This window comes from Pelophylax lessonae, assembly GCF_965119305.1.
Source record: "Pelophylax lessonae genome assembly, chromosome: 9".
In the NCBI taxonomy this organism is placed as follows: domain Eukaryota; kingdom Metazoa; phylum Chordata; class Amphibia; order Anura; family Ranidae; genus Pelophylax; species Pelophylax lessonae.
In genome coordinates, this window is record NC_138776.1 from 240,008,048 (window position 1) to 240,029,843 (window position 21,796).

Here is a 21,796-nt window from a genome sequence, read left to right on the forward strand (position 1 = left end):
GGAGTGACAGGCGAGCGACGTAGACCTACGTCACTCTGCCTGGCCGGGGCCGACTGCCGCAGTAAATATACTGTGCGCAGTCGGCAACCGGATATGTTCTCACCAGTGGTATGAGTTTTCAAAGTTTCACACAGAAGCAAGTGCATAGGCGTGCCCAGCCTATTGCATTAGGGTGTGCACCCCAAAGCTCAAACACACACATATATTTATTTATTTATGTAGCGCAGTGTGTCAGTAGAGCAGTGGACAATGTCAGTAGGGCAGAGGCTGGTGTCAGTAGAACAGTGGACGATAGCAGTGGAGAGATAAAGAAAAAGTAAATAATAAAAACAATATAAATGAATAAAATTAAAAAAAAAAAAATAATTATAAACGATATAATCTATTATAAAAATAAACTATTTCTACCAATGTCAGTAGTTTATTTTTATTATTATAATTTTTTTTTTTAGTATTACTTTACCTTTTTTTTTTTTTTTTTTTTTACAATAATATTTTATTACTTTTTTTTTTTTTTTACAATTTCGTTTAGGAGTCCTTTTGGGGGGCTTTGGTGAAATTTCAGGGGTCTAAACTGACCCTTGAGGTCTCACTTTTGAGACAGAGAAAAGGGACTGAGGACAGAGATTCCCCGGTCCCTTTCTCTGCAGCCAGGCAGCAGGGGGAAACTGCCCAGGACAGGGTGATTAGGGTGCGCCAAGGCACACCTGGCACACCCTGTGCGCACGCCTATGAGCAAGTGCCGAACAGGTAGAAGTAGTAGTAATTTTTCTCTGAAGAGTCCCCTGCTTTAACCAGCTTTCCAAATCCATGGTTGTTTATTGGTAAAAAAAAAAAAAAAACACTTTGAAAAATACAGATCTCACAACCTGACTGAAATGCTGATTTTGATAACACTCTTAGAAAAAAAAACTCAACTTAAGCAGGATTTTTGAGTTAGACGTGGAGCAAAAAGATTTGAACACTTTGAAAAATACAGTTAACAGGATTTTGCCCCCGACAGAGTCTTTCAATGCCCCCGACAGAGTCTTTCAATGCCCCCGACAGAGTCTTTCAATGCCCCCGACAGAGTCTTTCAATGCCCCCGACAGAGCCTTTCAATGCCCCCGACAGAGCCTTTCAATGCCCCCGACAGAGCCTTTCAATGCCCCCGACAGAGCCTTTCAATGCCCCCGACAGAGCCTTTCAATGTCCCTCAAAGAGCCTTTCAATGTCCCTCAAAGAGCCTTTTAATGTCCCTCAAAGAGCCTTTTAATGTCCCTCAAAGAGCCTTTCAGTGTCCCTATCGAACAGAATTTTGACAATAACCGAGCTTTAACAATGAACTCCACTCTCTATCACTCCTCTACCACGAGTGATAGAAAATGGCTGATGGCTCGGCGGGCTCTCTCACAGACAAGCTAAGTAAGTGGCTGGCTGATGGCAGGACGAGCAAGCTGATGGTAGGGTGGGATTAAGATCACCTTCCGCGATCTCTGCTGTTTACGACCTTCCGGGAACAGCAGGTAGCAGCGGCCATCTTGGATGTGGCAAAATGCAGCGGAACCCCAATTTTGTTCCGCGGAACACCAATTGGAAAACCCTGGTCTAGAGGCTGTTAAGGGTTCCTTGAGCAATGACCAATTTCTGCTGCTCGGGTACTTTTTCGCTCTCTGTAAGGGGGGTGTTCTTACCAGTGGCCACTAGTATTGTGGAGCCTTCTTCCACTGACCTCCAATGTAATGGGCTCTTTTCCCAATGGTCACAATTTTAATGGAGAATTTTCCTGGCCACTAGAGTAAAGAGACCTTTTCCACAGACTACTAATGTAAGGGGCATTTTCAGTGAACCACCAATGTATGTGAAGGAAAACAGACCAGGGTGTCAAGCATGCCATATTTATTTTTCTTATATTTAATCGTATTTCTCAACTTACTGTTCACTCGAATGTACCCAGAGATTTAGATATAGTATCTGTTTGCAGGGTTCCCTATAACTTGAAACTTATTTCAAGCGTCCATCTGTGTTTAAAAGGCTGGGAGACACTGAAGAGATGTCCAGAGTAAATACAAATCACTGCACTGTGGTGCTTTCTTCCGCTTTCCTTGTTTAGGTGAAACATTTTTAAATCTTGGGTGAAAAAAATTGTGAAATAGACCCTTTTAGTGTAAAATAGTTTTCCTTCCCTTTGCATAGTCATCGCTCCCCTCCATGGTTTGAAGCTGACTTACCCTATTGGCCTGTCCTTAAACTGTCATTAAACTTAAGTCATTAAAACCTGGTAATACAGACTGTATTACGTTCTGTTTACACTCCCTTAGCCACTAGCGGATTATTTTTCTGTATTTTTCTGATGGTGCTGTTTGCTGTCCCTCCCTCATGTCTGTGTCCCCACTGCAGCCTGAGATTTTTTATAGTGGCCTTTGCCACAGCTAGTGCGCTTGCTCCATTTTCAGTGCCTCTCTAAGCAGTCCTTTCCTCATTTGCATATGAGTAGCCAACGTGACTATAGATGCAAACATGGGGACCTATACACACTTATGAATGTCAATCCACTCCCTCCTTCCCTCCTCCATGCTCGCGTATTACAAAAAGCTATTGCCGAGCTGGGGGTGGGGCTAAGCTGGAGTGGGTCACATCTCCTCGGATATCACCAAGCCCTCCCCCAAGGCTGTGCAAAGTGAATTGGAATTGTCAGTCAAGGATTTGATCTGCCCAAAGGCATTGGTGGGTGGATTGGATCCTTGACTGACAGCTCCACTCTGGCTTTGCATGGTCTGGGGGAGGGCCTGTTGAAAATCACAGGGAATGCGACCTGCTTCAATTTATAAACCAGCTTCGACCTTAGAACCAAATCGGTTATGAAGTTTTTGAGCCAAAAAAGGAAAAGTTTGGAAATTTTCTGCTGAACGAACGATAAATTGTTTCTCATCCAAACTGTTTGCACTAGGTATATGTGAAAAAAACAAACAAAAAACAGATTCATTTATGTCCATTGAACGACATATTGGTCATTACATGATGGTTGTATCGTTTGCTCTCATGGGCGAGTGTTTGTTTTTCTAAAATGAGTTTGAGCGATTTTTCGTATAGTGTATGGCCAGCATAAGTCTGGAGGGTTTAATATTGAGTTAGCCCACCCTTTGCAGCTATAACCGCTTCAACTCTTCTGGGAATGCTGTCCACAAGGTTTAGGAATATGTCTATGGGAATGTTTGACCATTCTTCCAGAAGCGCATTTGTGAGGTCAGGCACTAATGTTGGAAAGAGAAGGCCTGGCTGGCAGTCTTTGCTCTAATTCATCCCAAAGGTGTTCTATCGGGTTGAGGTCAGGACTCTGTGCAGGCCAGTCAAGTTCCCCAACCCCAAACTCACTCATCCATGTCTTTATGGACCTTGCTTTGTGCACTGGCCCAAAACATTTGATGGGGGGGGGGGGGGGGTATGGTGTGGGGTTGTTTTTCAGGGGTTTGGCCTGACCCCTTAGTTCCAGTGAAAGGAACTCTTAAGGTGTCAGTATACCAAGACATTTTGGACAATTTCATGCTCCCAACTTTGTGGGATCAGTTTGGGGATGGCCACTTTTTTGTTCCAACATGACTGCGCACCAGAAGATGAATTAGATAAGAAACTGCGAGCCGGGGCTTTTCGTCCAACATCAGTGCCTGACATCACAAATGTGCTTCTGGAAGAATGGTCAAACATTTCCATAGATACACTCCTAAATCTTGTGGACAGCCTTCCCAGAAGAGTTGAAGCTGTTATAGCTGCAAAGGGTGGCCAACTCAATATTGAATCCTACGGACTAAGACTGGGATGCCATTAAAGTTCATGTGTGTCTAAAGGCAGGCGTCCCAATACTTTTGACAATATAGTGTAGATCAGATCAAATTAAGAGATAAATGAGGAGGATAGAGGGACAGAGAGACTTTGTTCTCAATCAGGGACAGTCCCTCAAAATCAGGAACAGCTGGGAGCTTTGTAATTATTTTCCCATGTGTTGCTGGCTCCTGTTTTAGTTGTAATCTTTCTCTTCTAACCCTCTGTCATAGACTTTCGGTGCGGCAGGGGGTACCTGTCTATACACTCAACAAATGTGCTGACTGTCTCTGCCCTTTCCAACCCCCTTCTGTATTCGGAGAAGCTGTACTATAGCTTCTGTGAATGGAGGATGGGCAAGCAAGGTGTCTTTTTCCTCATATTAATGAGGACTAGGGCCTCTTCCCCACAACCTTGGCCTGGTGGTCGTGGGGGTCCAACCCCCTTCTGTATTCGGAGAAGCTGTACTATACCTTCTGTGAATGGAGGATAAGCAAGCAAGGTATCCTTTTCCTCATATTAATGAGGACTAGGGCCTCTTCCCCACAACCTTGGCCTGGTGGTCGTGGGGGTCCAACCCCCTTCTCTATTCGGAGAAGCTGTACTATAGCTTCTGTGATTTGAGGATGGGCAAGCAAGGTATCCTTTTCCTCATATTAATGAGGACTAGGGCCTCTTCCCCACAACCTTGACCTGGTGGTTGTGGGGGTCCAACCCCCTTCTGTATTCAGAGAAGCTGTACTATAGCTTCTGTGAAAGGAGGATGGGCAAGCAAGGTATCTTTTTCTCATATTAATGAGGACTAGGGCCTCTTCCCCACAACCTTAGCCTGGTGGCTATGGGGGTCTTTGGGCTGGGGGTTTAACAGAATATGGAAGCCCCCTTCAACATAAGGAGGCCTTATTGCATCATACCCTAGGTTACTCATTTACATAAAACATCTAGAATGTAAATAATCACAACTGCTACCTTTTTTCATCCAGAGCATATGACACTGATAAAATATAGTAAATTAAAAGGAGACAAAAAAGCAAACACAACTGACCCACTGACAGCTCATTGGGGTGCTGAAATTATTTCACATTTTAATCTTTCAGAATTACTCTTCTGATTGCTAAACAATGGAGAGCATCTCACAAACTGCAGTCTTCTGGCACCGCAACAGGATAACTGAGGATAAGAACAACCGGGCTGAAAGGCTGCTACATCTGGCCGTCCGACTCCTTGGTCTTCAGACTGGAGAGGTGAGAGGAGAAATATTAATTCCGAAGGAGATCCAGTTGTTTTTGGTAGAGCTCCTGTTGCCTGGTTGGCTATAGTTAGCCTTGGGAATTTTTTTGTTGTTCCCACCCCTCATGTTTAACACTGCTTTGGGACGTTCTAATGGTTATGAAGATCAGGAGCTGTGACCGTCAATGAATGAAAGAGAAAATATGATTTTTGATTTGCCGTAAAATCCATTTCTCTGATGTTCATAGATTGACACAGCACCCACCCCGCTGTGGAGTTGTAATTCTTCTGACACCGCTTGTAACAAAACTGAGTACCTATAGCAGGGAGAGGGAGTATACCCCCTGGGACTGTCCATAGGTGCAGCCAGATTATTTTTCTCCCTAGTGTCCTACTCCTGTAGGGAGCAGTATAACCCAATGGTTATGAAGATCAGGAGCTGTGTCCGTCAATGACCATTGGATTGGAAATGGATTTTACGGTATGTCAAAAATCCCTTTATTTAACATTTAGAGGTAATAACATAAGGGGTAGTTGATCCAGGGAATACCCACTGAAGAAAATTGGATTATGCTTTTTTGGGAGTTTTTGCTGCCTTCTGGATCAACTGTGGGCATAGGATTGTCTATATGGAGGTTTTATATTTGTTTTTTTTTTTCTATTGGTTGAACTAGATGGACTTTTCTCGTCACTACTTATATCAGGCAGAGTGACCAAATGTTTAAGGTTCCAGAACATGGCAATTTGTTTTTCTCTTGCGTCCTCCGACAGTCGCCACCCACTCATACAGTCTTCACCAATGGGTATTGACTTACTCTCCGCAGGAGGAGCTAGACATAAGACTTGTTAAAAGCAAAAGCATTAACATAGACACACCCATGGGGGCTGTCCCACTGGTCAATACCCCCCTGCAGTAAGCCATCCCAACTCAGTTTGTCTTCTGCCTAGTTCAGGAGTAGTCAGGCTGCACTATACAAGCTACACTATACAAGCAAACTGTTATTTTGCATCTTCATTGTTCATAACTAAGAGCAGAGCTTAAGTGTCAGTTCACACTGCCCCGGCACGACTTCGGGGGCGACCTGTGAAGTCGCGTGCACCGCGACTTCGGCGCGACTTGCACAGACTTCACATAATTGAAGTCAATGCAAGTCGCTCCGATGTCGCCTCGAAGTAGTACAGGAACTATTTTCTAAGTCGGAGCGACTTGAGTCGCTCCTATTAGAACGGTTCCCGTAGCACAGAATGGACCGCGACATGTCAGGCTGTGAACCGGGACTAAAGGCTAAGTATACTTAAAAAATAAATAATAATAAATTGGTAAAAAATAGAGGTAAATAAATGTGCATTTCATTATTTTATTTAGTATTATTTGTTTTTTTTTTCGAAGCCTGTAGAGCATTGCACCTGCGATTAGTGGACAGCAAATGAAATGTCAGGCTCCTGTATTCTATTCCTACAGCTGTCAGTTTCAGAGCTGCAGGAAGAGTGAATGGACTATGAGGGCGCTCATTGGCTCCCTTACAATCCATTGAGAACTAAAAGCTGCCATGATGGCAGACAGAACTTGTAGTTTATGCATTGTCAGATCTTGGTAAATGAATAGTGTGGCTGTGCAGGCAGAGCCCACACAGCTCTGCCATTTTTAAAATGTAACAGCAGCTGCGGAGGAGAGGATACCCTGCCCGCTGTCACAGGGGGTGAGGGGGGCTGCTGCATAGTAACATGTTACATCCTAAATATGGGTGTAACATGTTCCTAAAGCTGAGCCTATCCTTTAAATATTGCTTTGCAATAGCCAGAATAGATATTGCAGAACGTTATCAGTAATTAGAGAAAGAAAACACTTCTTTTTTAGGATGGTGGAAAGATTTCTCCATTGGAAGCTGAGTTGAGACCCTGAGAAATGCAGTGAGGGAAAAGTATTTGATCCCCTGCTAATTTCGTACGTTTGCCAACTGACAAAGAAATGATCAGTCTATAATTTTAATGGTAGGTTTATTTTAACAGTGAGAGACAGAATAACAACAAAAAAATCCAAAAAAACGCATTTAAAAAAGTTATGAATTGATTTGCATTTTAATGAGTGAAAGAAGTGTTTGACCCCTACGCAAAACATGACTTAGTACTTGGTGGCAAAACCCTTGTTGGCAATCAGAGTTCAGATGATTCTTGTAGTTGGCCACCAGGTTTGCACACATCTCAGGAGGGGTTTTGTCCCACTTCTCTTTGCAGATCCTCTCCAAGTCATTACGTTTTCGAGGCTGACGTTTGGTCACTCAAACCTTCAGCTCCCTCCACATATTTTCTATGAGATTAAGGTCTGGAGACTGGGTAGGCCACTCTATTGGCACTTTTCCACTGCAAGTACCGGCTCGGCTCTACTCGGCCCTGCTTGGCCCGGTTTGCTTTTCCACTGCTGGTACCGCATGGTACGGTGTTGGAACGGTTCAGTACGGTACGGTATGGTTTGCTTTTCCACTACGGTAGAACTAAAGTTATGTGGGTGGGATAACAACGGGGTGGGTGGGATTCTCTGACCAATCAGTGGCTAGTAGTGACTGCATGCAAAGAATTGTGGGATATGGTGCCGGGTATGGTACCTCTTGGAACCACATTCGAGGTGGTACTGTTGTTGAGAGCCATACCATTCGGTTCCATGCAGTGGAAAAGCGTCGCCGTACCGTACCGAACCGTTCCAACACCATACCATGCGGTACCAGCAGTGGAAAAGCACAAAACCGAACCGTTCGGTTCCATGCAGTGGAAAAGCGCCATATGACCTTAATGTGCTGCTTCTGGAGCCACTCATTTGTTGCCTTGGCCGTGTGTTTTGGGTCATTGTCAAGCTGGAATACCCATCTAGGACCCATTTTCAATGCCCTGGCTGATGGAAGGAGGTTCTCACCCAAGAGTTGACAGTACATGCCCCGTCCATTGTTCCTTTGATGCAGTGAAGTTGTCCTGTCCCCTTAGCAGTTAAAAGCACCCCCAAAGCATAATGTTTCCACTTCCATGTTTGATGGTGGGGATGGGGTTCTTGGAGTCATAGGCAGCACTCCTCCTCCTCCAAACCTGCTGAGTTAATGCCAAAAAGCTAGATTTTGGTCTCATCTGACCACAACACTTTCACCCAGTTCTCCTCTGACATTCAGATGTTCATTAGCAAACTTTAGACGGGCCTGTACATGTGCTTTCTTGAGCAGGGGGATCTTGCAGGTGCTGCAGGATTTCAGTCCTTCATGGCGTAGAGTGTTACCAATTGTTTTCTTGGTGATTATGGTCCCAGCTGCCTTGAGATCATTGACTAGATTCTCCGTGTAGTTCTGGGCTGATTTCTCACCGTTCTCATGATCACTGAAACTCCACAAGGTGAGATCTTGCATGGAGCCCCAGAACGAGGGAGATTGACAGTTTATTCAATTTGCGAATAATCGCACCAACTGTTGTCACCCTCTCACCAGCTGCTTGGAGATGGTCTGGTAGCCCATTCCAGCCTTGTGTAGGTCTACAATCTTTGTCCTTTGGACAATTCTTTGGTCTTGGCCATGGTGGAGAGATTGGAATCAGATTGATTGCTTCTGTGGACAGGTGTCTTTCATACAGGTAACAAGCTGAGATTAGGAGCACTCCCTTTAAGAGCGTGCTCCTAAACTCAGCTCGTTACCCTGTAAAGAAGACACCTGGGAGCCAGAAATCTTGCTGATTGATAGGGTATCAAATACCTATTTCACTCATTAAAATGCAAATCAATTTATAACTTTTTTGAAATGCGTTTTTTCTGGATTTTTTGTTGTTCTGTCTATCTCACTGGTAAAATAAACCTACCTTTAATGTTATAGACTGATCATTTATTTGTCAGTGGGCAAACGCTTAAAATAAGCAGGGGATCAAATACTTTTTTTCCCTCACTGTATAGAGCAGAGGTGGGGAACCTACGGTTCGGGGCCGTATGCGGCCCCCGAAGTCATCTGGTCCGGCCCCCAATGCAGCTGAGTCTGTGTCTCTCAGCTGATCTGTCAGAATCGAGCCGATGCTTCCTGTATAGTTCCTGCTCCATTATTACAGTCTGAGTGAGTCACAGGCGGAGTGATATCAAATGCACTCCGCCTGTGACCAATACAGGAAACGTCACCTCTTCCTCCAGCGTGGCGCTGGTACACTTCTCCTAGCCAGCATTTCCCACCAGCAGCACACACAGCAGTACCAGCCAGAGCCAGCAGTACACACAGCAGAACCAGCAGTACCAGCCAGAGTCAGCAGTACCTACAACAGTACCAGTCAGCAGTACCTACAGCACAGTACCAGCCAGCAGTACCCACAGCAATACCAGCCAGCAGTACATGCCAGCAATACCACCCTGAGCCAGCAGTACTAACAGCAGTACCCGCCTGAGCCAGCAGTACCAGCCAGCAGTACCCACAGCACAGTACCAGCCATCAGTACCAGCCTGAGCCAGCAGTACCCACAGCAGTACCTACAGCACAGTACCAGCCTGAGTCAGCAGTACCAGCCAGCAGTACCCCCAGCAGTGTCAGCCTGAGCCAGCAGTACTCGCAGCACAGTACAAGCCAGCAGTACCAGCCTGAGCCAGCAGTACCCACCAGCAGTACCTGCCAGCAGTTCTTTTCAAAACTTACCACCACAAAAAAGTTGACTGCGCTCCAGACTGACCGACGCAAACCTTGGAAACCTGTTGCGAGTAGCAACATCATCAATACCAGCTAACATCACACACCTCACCAAAGAGAAGCAGTTGCAGCCATCACATTAGGGGTGAGTTAATTAAATGTTTGACCAAATATAACAGGCTAATTTTTCAGGTGATAATTTTGTACGGCCCCCGAATGGTTTTATAAATACCCAAATGGCTCTTGGCAGAAAAAAGGTTCCCCACCCCTGGTATAGAGAAATATTTGTAGACTTAGAAAAGTATGGCCACAGTGAAACTGCTAGGTAGCATGGTATAAACTTCTTCCTTTTTTTTTTTATTTGTTTTTTAAACGGTGATCGATATTTTAAAATTATAAATATGTAGATAAATTGTATCTGTGTATTCTATATCCAGAATTATGTCATTTTGAAGAAGTATGGCACTCTCAACAACCACTGCAGACGTCCCCGGAGTTTACAAACGGTGAGCAGAATCCAGAGTCCCATCATGAAGCATTCACATCCCTCCCTGACACCAGAGAACAACAACAAGATTCTAGAAGCCACTAATAAGATCATTGAGCTTCTGACAGAAGAGGTGAGTGGTGCTGGGAATTCTAGGACATTATATAGTTCCAGAAGGGATGTTTCCGTGTGTTGATGGTATCTTTGTGTGTCAGGTTCCTATAAGGAATCAAGATGTCACAGTCTATTTCTCCATGGAGGAGTGGGAGTATATAGAAGAACACGAGGATCTGTTCAGGGATGTCCTTATGGAGAACCAGCAGTTTTTTGGATCAATTGGTATGTTAAAAACAGATTACTATATTCTCTAATAGCTATTAGAAGCTGCTTGGTAAATGAGCTTACAAAAATTGCGCCCATAACTAAATCATATCTATTAAAACACAATTACAATTCCTCTATTTTGAAAAAAAAAGAGAGATTTTGCACCGGATCAACCACAGTAGTTTGGAAATGACAAACCTGGTATTTCCATTGCCTTAATGCACCTTATCACCAAATTCACCACAAGGAAAATTGGTGCAGTCCTGTGAATAAATTGTATCAAAAAGATTGGAGATAAGGGACTTACCAGATAGTCACAGAGGGACACACAGGTTTCCAAAAAATAAACTTTATTAAAGATAACAATTGAGAAAAATCACACCAATATGACCTTCACCAGACAATATAAAAGGACAAAGTTGTCATTTAAAGAGGAAGTAAAGTCCAAAAAAAAATCAGAGAAAAAAAAAGCCCTGTAAAGAGAAAGGCATAATGAGCTAGTATGCATCGCATACTAGCTCATTATGTAGTACTTACCTTAAAACGAAGCCCCCGCCGTGCCGCCACCTCAGCGACAGGACGGCGACATGTCCTGCCGTCCCGCTTCCGGGTTCGCGTCCTCCGGCCATCTGATTGGCCGGAGGCGCGATTACATCACTCCCGCGCATGCGCGCGGGAGCCGCCGTTCACGGCACTGAGCTCTGAAGGAACGGCACGGGTGGCCATTCCCTCAGAGCGCCTGCGCCGATGACGTCATCGGCAGTTTGCGCTGTAAATATCTCCTAAACGGTGCAAGTTTGGGAGATATTTATAGCACCTATAGGTAAGCCTTAATATAGGCTTACCTATAGGTAAAAGTTATACAAGAGGGTTTACAACCTCTTTAAAACTAGGATAGGGCAGCTGAGCATACGTTACCCTCCACATTCACACATACATCCGGCATTAGTGGGCTCATATGAGCAGTCCTGTACAAGTGTAATACACCTGTGTAAAATACCAGATGCCGCCAAAGGTGAATCCTATAAGGGTCCATTCACACTGGCGCGACATGACTTGCTGGGGCGACCTGTGAAGTCGCGGTGCACAGCCTCGGCGCGACTTGCAGTGACTTCATATAATTGAAGTCAATGCAAGTCGCCTCCAGGTCGCCCCAAAGTAGTACAGGACCCTTTTTCTAATTTGGAGCGACTTGTGTTGCTCCTATTAGAACGGGTCCTGTACTATTCAATGGCGAGTGACCGACCGCGACTTGTCAGGCGACCAAGTTGCCTAACAAGTCGCGCTAGTGTGAATGGACCCTTAGGCCACTGTGGGTAAGGGCGCAGCAAAAATATGGCAGTCCACCCTTAAACTGGCAATATTGGAGTTTGATTGGCAGCACTAGCCGATAATCAGGTATAAGTCACTGATTCAGAGCATATGTTCAAGAAATGGTGAGATATTCATCCCAATTTATCTGCTGGAACTTTTATGCATCTTAAGGGTAAAATGAGGCCACATAGCATAATTCCGTTTACAAATTTTATTGAATAAACATACACACTTGATATGCCACTCCCATATGTACAAAAGATATAAGCAATTCCACATTAGCAGATCTGCTGGCAATCATGAAGTGGAACAATTTTTTTTTGGATATTTCACACTTTTTTTTATCAAATAAAAAACTGAAAAATTGGGCGTGCAAAATTATTCAGCCCCCTTAACTTAATACTTTTGTAGCGCCACCTTTTGCTGCGATTACAGCTGTAAGTCCCTTGGGGTATGTCTTTATCAGTTTTGCACATCGAGAGACTGACATTTTTGCCCATTCCTCCTTGCAAAACTGCTTGAGCTCAGTGAGGTTGGATGGAGAGCGTTTGTGAACAGCCGTTTTCAGTTCTTTCCACAGATTCTCGATTGGATTCAGGTCTGGACTTTGACTTGGCCATTCTAACACCTGGATATGTTTATTTGTGAACCATTCCATTGTAGATTTTGCTTTATGTTTTGGATCATTGTCTTGTTGGAAGTCTCAGGTCTTTTGCAGACTCCATCAGGTTTTCTTCCAGAATGGTCCTGTATTTGGCTCCATCCATCTTCCCATCAATTTTAACCATCTTCCCTGTCCCTGCTGAAGAAAAGCAGACCCAAACCATAATGCTGCCACCACCATGTTTGACAGTGGGGATGGTGTGTTCTGGGTGATGAGCTGTGTTGCTTTTACGCCAAACATAACGTTTTGCATTGTTGCCAAAAAGTTCGATTTTAGTTTCATCTGACCAGAGCACCTTCGTCCACATGTTTGGTGTCTCCCAGGTGGCTTGTGCCAAACTTTAAACGACACTTTTTATGGATATCTTTAGGAAATGGCTTTCTTCTTGCCACTCTTCCATAAAGGCCAGATTTGTGCAGTATACGACTGATTGTTGTCCTATGGACAGAGTCTCCCACCTCAGCTGTAGATCTCTGCAGTTCATCCAGAGTGATCATGGGCCTCTTGGCTGCATCTCTGATCAGTCTTCTCCTTGTATGAGCTGAAAGTTTAGAGGGACGGCCAGGTCTTCGTAGATTTGCAGTGGTCTGATACTCCTTCCATTTCAATATTATCGCTTGCACAGTGCTCCTTGGGATTTTTAAAGCTTGGGAAATCTTTTCGTATCCAAATACGGCTTTAAGCTTCTCCACAACAGTATCTCGGACCTGCCTGGTGTGTTCCTTGTTCTTCATGATGCTCTCTGCGCTTTAAACGGACCTCTGAGACTATCACAGTGCAGGTGCATTTATACGGAGACTTGATTACACACAGGTGGATTCTATTTATCATCATTAGTCATTTAGGTCAACATTGGATCAATCAGAGATCTTCACTGAACTTCTGGAGAGAGTTTGCTGCACTGAAAATAAGGGGGCTGAATAATTTTGCACTGCCAATTTTTCAGTTTTTTATTTGTTAACAAAGTTTGAAATATCCAATAAATTTAATTCCACTTCATGATTCTGTCCCACTTGTTGTTGATTCTTCACAAAAAATTACAGTTTAATACCTTTATGTTTTGAAGCCTGAAGTGGCAAAAGGTCGCAAAGTTCAAGGGGGGCGAATACTTTCGCAAGGCACTGTATAAAACTGATAAACTGATACAGCTATGTAGAATACTAAATCTTCTTTAGGCAATAAAAAAAAAAACAGGAATTTTGAGACGGCAACATTGCCTCCTAAACACCTGCAAACCTCCTTTCATCGTTGGATCGCTTTTCGGGGGGCAAAAGTCGCAAATCTTTTCTGGTATTTCACTTGATGTTGAAGCATGTTGTATTACTTGTAAACATCAGAGTTTGTACAATCACTCCATACTTGCTCAGTCCTAAAAATCAATCCTACAACTCCCTGAAAAGCTGTTTAACCACTTCAGCCCCAGAAGGTTTATCCCCCCTAATGACCAGGCCATTTTTTGCAATACAGCACTGCCTTACTTTAACTGACAATTGCGCGATTGTGCGATGCTGTACCCAAAAAAAAAAAAATGGATGTCATTTTTGAAAGAAAAAACTATATTTTTTACTCTACTCTCTTTTCTTCATCAATTTAGGCCAATAATTGTTCTGCTTCATATTTTTGGTTAAAAAAAAAAAAATCCCACAAAGCGTATATTGATTGGTTTGCGCAAAAGTTTTATAGCGTCTACAAATGATGGTATTTTTTATGGAATTTTTATTATTATATATATATAGATATAGATAGAAAGATTACATATAATAAAAAATATATATATAGAGAGAGAAAGAGAGATTATATATATATATATATATATATATATATATATATATATATATAAATTATTATTATTATTATGTATATATTTTTTTTTTTTTTTTTTACTAGTAATTGCAGTGAACAGAGACTTATAGCAGGACTTTAGACACTTTTTTTGGGGACCAGTGTCACTAATACAGTGATCAGTGATAAAAAATGTGCACGGTTACTGTATTAATAACACTGGCAGGGAAGGGATTAACATCGGGGGCGATCAAAGGATTGTAGACAAAAAACAAAGGGAGCATCGGCCTAGCGCATTATCCTCAATAGGGCTTTATTAATAACAGATAAAATATCTACTCCCAAACAAATGCTGTAAGCCAGCATATCAAATTCAAATAACAGAGGTCATCCGCGTTATACAGTCCACAGTCTTAGTTGAAATAGCAGCTAACGCGTTTCGAGGCTTCGCCTCTTCATCAGAGCCAATCTGGCTCTGATGAAGAGGCGAAGCCTTGAAACGTGTTAGTCGCTATTTCAACTAAGACTGTGGACTGTATAACGATGGACTCTGTTATTGAATCTGATATGCTGGCTTACATCATTTTGTGAGTAGATATTTTATCTGTTATTAATAAAGCCCTATTGAGGATAATGCGCTAGGCCGGTGCGCCCTTTCTTTGTTTTTTGTCTACATCTATTTTTCGACCACCCTGGTCGTAGAGGGCAGCAAGGCCTTGCCATGGGGATGCCAAGTAGGAGTCCCGTGATAGGAGTGATCTGGGAGCCTTGTATCTGAGCGCAGGAGTTAGATGCATAGCAATTTTATTTTGGAGCGATCAAAGGGTTTAATGTGTCCTAGGGGGTGCTTGCTAACTGCGTGGGGGTTGCTCTTACTGGGGAATACAGAGATCCGTGTACCTGCTTAGCAGGAATGCAAGATCTCCATTTTCCCCCTGCCGGAACGGCGATCTGCCTTCTTTACATAGGCAGACCGCTGTTCTGCCTCTCGGGAACGATCACAGGTGGCCGGCGGACATCTGGTCCACCGGACCCGCTAATTGGCTCCGCCTCTGTCCAATCAGCGTGCAATCGCGTCTCCCGCAGCATGCGCCCCCTAGAGGCTATTGCACAAAATGACGTACAGGTAATAGAGCCGACCTGCCGCAGTAAATTTACCTTACGGGGTCGGCAAGTGGTTAACAGGTACTTAGATTGATCATTTATTCATTCTATCGGTTTTCTGTTTTATTTATATCAGGCTGCTTCAAGAGTAAAAGGAGCTCTGAGAAAACCAGTGGAACGGGGAAGTGCAGAGCGGAGGCTGTGTTGAATATCACTAAAGAGTTAGTTGACTTGCTGACTGGAGAGGTAAGAGGGATTCTGGGAGTGTCATCACTGTTATCTCTATGAATGGGACACAGACCTGACTGGACCGGTGAGGAGAATTCTGGGAATGTCATATGAGGTCACAGTTATCTATATTGTTAAACCAGGCCTGAGAGCTGAGGAGTATTCTGTAGATATTGCATTTACATAGTAAGGTTAACCACTTAAGCCCCGGAAGATTTTACCCCCATTCTGACCAGGGGGTTTTTTGCGATTCGGCACTGCGTGAATTTAACGGACAATTGCGCGGTCGCGCGACGCTGTACCTAAACGAATTTGACTTCCTTTTTTTCCCACAAACAGAGCTTTCTTTTGGTGGTATTTGATCACCTGTGCGATTTTTACTTTTTGCGCTATAAACAAAAAAAGAGCGTAAATTTTGCAAAAATAACAATATTTTTCACATTTTTTTTATATGAAATTTCCAAAAAAAAAAAAAATGTAAAAATCAAAATTTAACATTTTAGGCCAATTTGTTTTATGCTACATATGTTTGGTAAAAAAAAAAAAAAAAAAAATCGCAAAAAGCGTATTTTGATTGGTTTGCGCAAAAGATATTGCGTTTACTAACTAAGGGCAAGATTTGTCATTTTTGGCGGTTTTTTTTTAATGCGTAATGGCAGCGATCTGCGTTTTTTTTTGCGGGACTGCAACATTGCGGCGGACAGATCGGACCCTTGACTGACATTTTTGACACTTTTGGGGTTCCCAGTGACATTACTACAGTAATCAGTGCTATATATATGCACTTTTACTGCAAAATGACACTGGCAGGGAAGGGGTTAACTTTATTGGTGAAGGAGGGGTTAAGTGTGTCCCTAGGGGCGTGCTTCTAACTGTGATTGGACATGGCTACTGGTGTAGGAACAGTGATCAACGGTCCTACATAGTAGAACCATATGAGCACTATTCCTACACAGGGGAGAATGACAGGCGGCTTGTTTACATTAGCCGCCTGCCTTTCTCCCTCTCCACCGACAATCGCCGAGTGACCGGCAGACATCGGGTCCACCGGTCACACGCACGGACTTCCTAGGGAACGAGCCGGGGCGGGCGCGCGTCTCCACGGGCGCGCGCTCGCTCGCTATTGGCTCACAAGCAAGTGACGTACCCATACGTCACTTTGCCTGCCCGGGGCTGACCGCCGCAGTATATGTACTTGCGGCGGTCGGCAACCGGTTAAAAGAGACACAAACACATTCATCTACTGTAGTTCAACCGATAGAAAAAAAATCAAATAGAAAACCTCCATATACACAATCCTATACCCAGAGTTGATCCAGAGGAAGGTACAAAAACCCCAATAAAGCATGACGCAATTTTCTCCAGCTGGGGAGAAAATAGATTAATTCCTGATCCCCCAGGAGGCAATCATAGATTCCCTGTATTATTCCCCTGGCATTATTTACCTATATTTTGTGCATTTAGGAATATATCCAGCTCTTTTTATATTCAATCTACTGAGCTGGGCAGAACCACCTCTTGAGGGAGTCTATTCCACATTTTCACAGCTCTTACAGTGAAGAAGCCTTTTTGTATGTGGAGGTTAAATCTCTTTTCCTCCAGAAATGAGTCTGAAGGACCCTGTAATACCCTGAAAGTTTCTTGAGAAACCTCTTCTCAAGAGAGAATAAATTCAGTTCCTCTAATCTTTCCTCATAGCTGAGCTCCTCCTTGCCTCTTATCAGTTTGGTTGCCCTTCTATGCACTTTCTCCAGTTCCCCGATATCCTTTTTAAGAACTGGTGCCCAAAACTGAACTGCATATTCCAGATGAGGTCTTACTAATGATTTGTACAGGGGCAAAATGATATCTCTCTCTGGAGTCCATACCTCTCAATACAAGAAAGGACTTTACTTGCTTTAGAAACCGCAGCTTGGCATTGCATGCTATTATTAAGCTTATGATCTACCTGACCACCCAGATCCTTCTCCACTATGGATTCCCCCAGTTCTACCCCCCCTAGTATGAATGATGCATGCATATTCTTAGATCCCAAGTGCATAACTTTACATTTATCAACATTAAACCTCATTTGCCACATAGTTGCCCAATGAAACAGTGCATTGAGGTCGGCTTGTAAGTTGGAGACATCCTGTAAAGAAGTTATTCCACTGCAAAACTTGGTGTCATCTGCAAAGACTGAAATGGTACTTTTATTCCCAGACACTATATCATTTATAAAGATATTAAAAAGTAATATGAGTCCCAACACTGAAGGGAAACTATAATAACTTTGCATATTTAAAAGGTCAAGTTTTTAATCTGATATTTTTAATTTATAAAACTATTTATTTTTTCTTTCTTTTTGTTTTCTTCAGGATTTAATAGGTACGCAGGGCTGAGAGAGGTCTAAGCACCACATTCCTAATTAAAAGACTAAACTCAAACAAATCATTTATTGGGTCTTATAACCGCTTAACGACCACCCGTCGCAGTTTTACCGCTGCAGGCAGGCCCTCCTGCACGAACCAACATCGGTTGCGCGCCTGCAGCCAGGGGCTTCGATTGCCGCCGGGCACCCGTGATCACTCCCCGCTGAGAGAGCGTTGTAAATACATCTGACCGTTCTTCTCTCTGGAATGATCACAGAGCGTCTGTGATCCTTCTATATAGGATCACAGGTCTCTGTGATCATTTCAAAAGCCCCGTCCCTATACAGTTAGAATCCCTCCCCTAGGTACACATTTAACCCCTTGATCACCCACAGATTTAACCCCTTCCCTGCCAGTGTCATTATTACAGTAACAATGCATATTTTTTAGCACTGATTACTGTAGTAATGTCACTGGTCCCCCCAAATGTGTCATAAATGTCAGGGGTCCAATCTGTCCTCCGCAATGTCGCAGTCCTGCTAAAAATCGCAGATTGCCGTCATTACTAGTAAAAAAACAAAACAATAAAGATTACATAAATCTTTCCCGTAGTTAGTAGACGCGATACCTTTTGCACAAAGCAATCAAAATACGCTTTGGTGTACTTTTATGAACGGGTGAATTTTTTTCTCTGTTAGCTTCTCTGCCGTTCTCCGGGGAAAATGATCACATCTGGCACCCTTTTTATGAAGCGGAGAATTTCAGTTCTCCCAGGGCGATCAGAGGAGAAGTGTTTCCTCGGCGAATGGCTAAGATCTCTATACAAGTGAAGGGGGCGCCTGTAATCTCGTGAGACAAAGCGAGATTACAGTAGTATGAAAATCCCTGGCGCGCTTTAACCACTTGCCGACCGCCGCACGAATATCTACGTCGGCGGTCAGCTCCTCACAGGCAAACTAACGTAGGGCTACGTTGCTTGCTTGTGAGGGTCTAGGGAGCGAGCGTGCGCCGCCAGAAGGCGCGCTCCCGCGTGGTCACGGACCCCCCCCCCCCCCCCCGCGCGTGTGACCAGCGGACCCGATGTCCGCCGGCCACTCTGCGATCGGCGGGGGAGAGGGAGAATGTCAGGCAGCTTGTGTAAACAAGCGACCTGTCATTCTCCTCGCTGTAAAGACACTGATCACACGGATCTACTATGTAGATCCATTGATCAGTGTCCTTACAGCTCAAGCCACAGCCAATCACAGTAGAAAGCACGCCCCTAGGGACACACACAGCCCCTCCCTCCCAAATAAAGTTAACCCCTTCACTACCAGTGTATTTTTACAGTAACAGTGCATATATATAGCACTGATTACTGTAGAAATGTCACTGGTAACCCCAAAAGTGTCAAAAATGTCAGTCAAGGGTCCGATCTGTCCGCAGCAATGTCGCAGTACCGCAAAGAAAATCGCAGATCGCCGCCATTACGCGTTAAAAAAAAAAAAACACAAAAATGACAAAAATCTTTCCCTTTGTTAGTAAACGCGATAACTTTTGCGCAAACCAATCAAAATACGCTTTTTGGGATTTTTTTTTTTTACCAAACATATGTAGCATAAAACAAATTGGCCGAAAATTTTAAAAAATTTTGATTTTTACATTTTTTTTGGGGGGAATTTCATATAAAAAAATGTGAAAAATATTGCTATTTTTGCAAAATTGACGCTATTTTTTTGTTTATAGCGCGTGATCAAAAAATCGCACAGGTGATCAAATACCACCAAAAGAAAGCTCTGTTTGTGGGAAAAAAAGGATGCCAAATTCGTTTAGGTACAGCGTCGCACGACCGCGCAATTGTCCGTTAAAGTCACGCAGTGCCGAATCGCAAAATACCCCCTGGTCGGAATGGGGGTAAAATCTTCCGGGGCTTAAGTGGTTAACAAGCAGTGATTATCACTGCTGAGTACACGATCCCCACTAATGTTAATAAATAATAGTCCCCTTACATATATATATATATATTGAATACACACATGCATACATTATATATATATATATATATATATATATATATATATATATATATATATATATATATATATATATATACATGTGTATATATATACATAAATATGGCAGGAGGACATGATTACTGTGTTGGGGGGTCTGAACGAGGAAGAAGGAAGTCGATAATCTTCCTTTTTCCCCCTCAGTTCTCCCCCGATTCTGTCTTCACTCCCCGCTTCACAAGCTCCAGGCTGGTGAACCTGGGAGTGTGAATTCTGGCCCAGATCGCCAGTGAAGTGCGGAGATCGCAGCTTCATAGCCTGGCTGTTTCTGTGTCAGGCAATGACAGATTCCCGTGTGAAGAGATGATCAGCGGAGAACATGTTCTCCTGCGATCATTTCTGTTTCATAAACCAATAAAGATCGGAAAAGAGCTGTGATCAGCAGTATCACTGCTCATCTCCATTTCATAAAAGGACACCTTATTGCGATTTTTTTTTATTTATTTATTTTTTTTAACCAAAAATATGTAGCAGAAAACGAATTGACCTAAAATGTTAAACATTTTTTTTTTTTTATTTTTTTTTTTTTTTGGGAATGTTATATAGCAGAATGTGAAAAAAAAAAAATATATATATATATATATATATATATATATATATATATATATTTATTTTTTTATTTTTTTCAGAATTGTCGCTCTATTTTTGGTTATAGCGCAAAAAATAAAATTTGCAGAGGTGAAAAAAAAAAGTACATCAATTTTTAGGTCCATTAAAGTAAGGGCTCTTTCACACGGCCGCTCAGTTTTTTATCTCCGCTGCGGCACTTTTTTTATTTTTTTTATTTCACGGACACGGATGACACTTGTGTCATCCGCTCCGTATGTCCGCATATCATCCCATCCGTTTGCGGATGATATACGGACATAATGAATGGCTATGGGGATTGTGGATGTCAGCGGGTGACACCGCTGACATCCGATTTTGCTTCCGTTCCGTTTTTTTAACGGAGGAAAAATAGGGTTCTGTTCCGTTCCAAAAAACGGAACAGAACTGAAAGGACACAAATCGGATGTCAGTGGATGGTCATCCGCTGACATCTGCAATCCCATAGACATGCATTATGTCCGTATATCACCCGCAAACGGATGGGGTGATTTACGGACATACGGAACGTCCGTGTGAAAGAGCCTTAACGCAGTGCCGAATCGCAAAAAATGGCCTGGTAATTAAGGGGGCAAATCCTTCCGGTCCAGAAGTGGTTAAGAGTGCCCCCACTCTGGGTGGAGGAGCACAGGGGGCACAACAGACCGCATCGTTGTCAGTTTGAGGGGAGGAAAGTGTTTGAACTAGCAGATTTAGATCTGCTAATCAATTTGAAGCCAAACTCCAGCTCACACTACAGTTAGACAAGCCATAACAGCCACAGTTTTTTTTTCTTTTTGCAATAAAGGTTTTAGATAAGACAAACTGACAGGGAAGGGTGCTTCCAATGATGACCTTTTTTTTAACACTCTTTGAAAGGTTGTGAATGTTTTTAAAGCGGTATTAAAACCAATAGCAAACATTTATTATGTTGCAACTTCCCAATTCTTAGATGTGATGGCTGCATTAGTTTTATTTTTAGGCTTGCTTTCTTTTACTATATTATCTGGTGATCTGGACAGTAAATTTGTATTTCAACAGAACAAGCACTGCAATTTTCATTAGTGGCTACAGCACTCTCTCTCACTCATAGTGTCTAGACCAGGGTTTTTCAACCAGGGTTCCTTGGAACTCTAGGGTTGCTCCAGAGGTTGCCAGGGGTTCCTTGATCAATGAGCAACTTCTGCCTCTCACATAAGCTCCCACTGACACCATTGATCTTTTTAGCTATCTGTAAGAGGGAAATT

The 21,796-nt window shown here is 43.1% G+C and overlaps 1 protein-coding gene across 1 annotated transcript in view; it reads left to right on the plus strand.

Moving 5' to 3' along the window:
• Window positions 1–21,796, plus strand: part of LOC309563342 (uncharacterized protein) — a gene marked incomplete at its 3' end in the record, with an annotated part of 39,530 nt that overhangs the window by 9,739 nt on the left and 7,995 nt on the right. Inside the window, exons 2-5 of the mRNA XM_082267737.1 lie at window positions 4,896–5,042; window positions 10,097–10,279; window positions 10,362–10,485; window positions 15,471–15,580. Of these exons, the coding sequence (XP_082123863.1) occupies window positions 4,920–5,042; window positions 10,097–10,279; window positions 10,362–10,485; window positions 15,471–15,580 (540 nt within the window). The 5' untranslated portion in view covers window positions 4,896–4,919. The remainder of the gene's footprint in view (window positions 1–4,895; window positions 5,043–10,096; window positions 10,280–10,361; window positions 10,486–15,470; window positions 15,581–21,796) is intronic.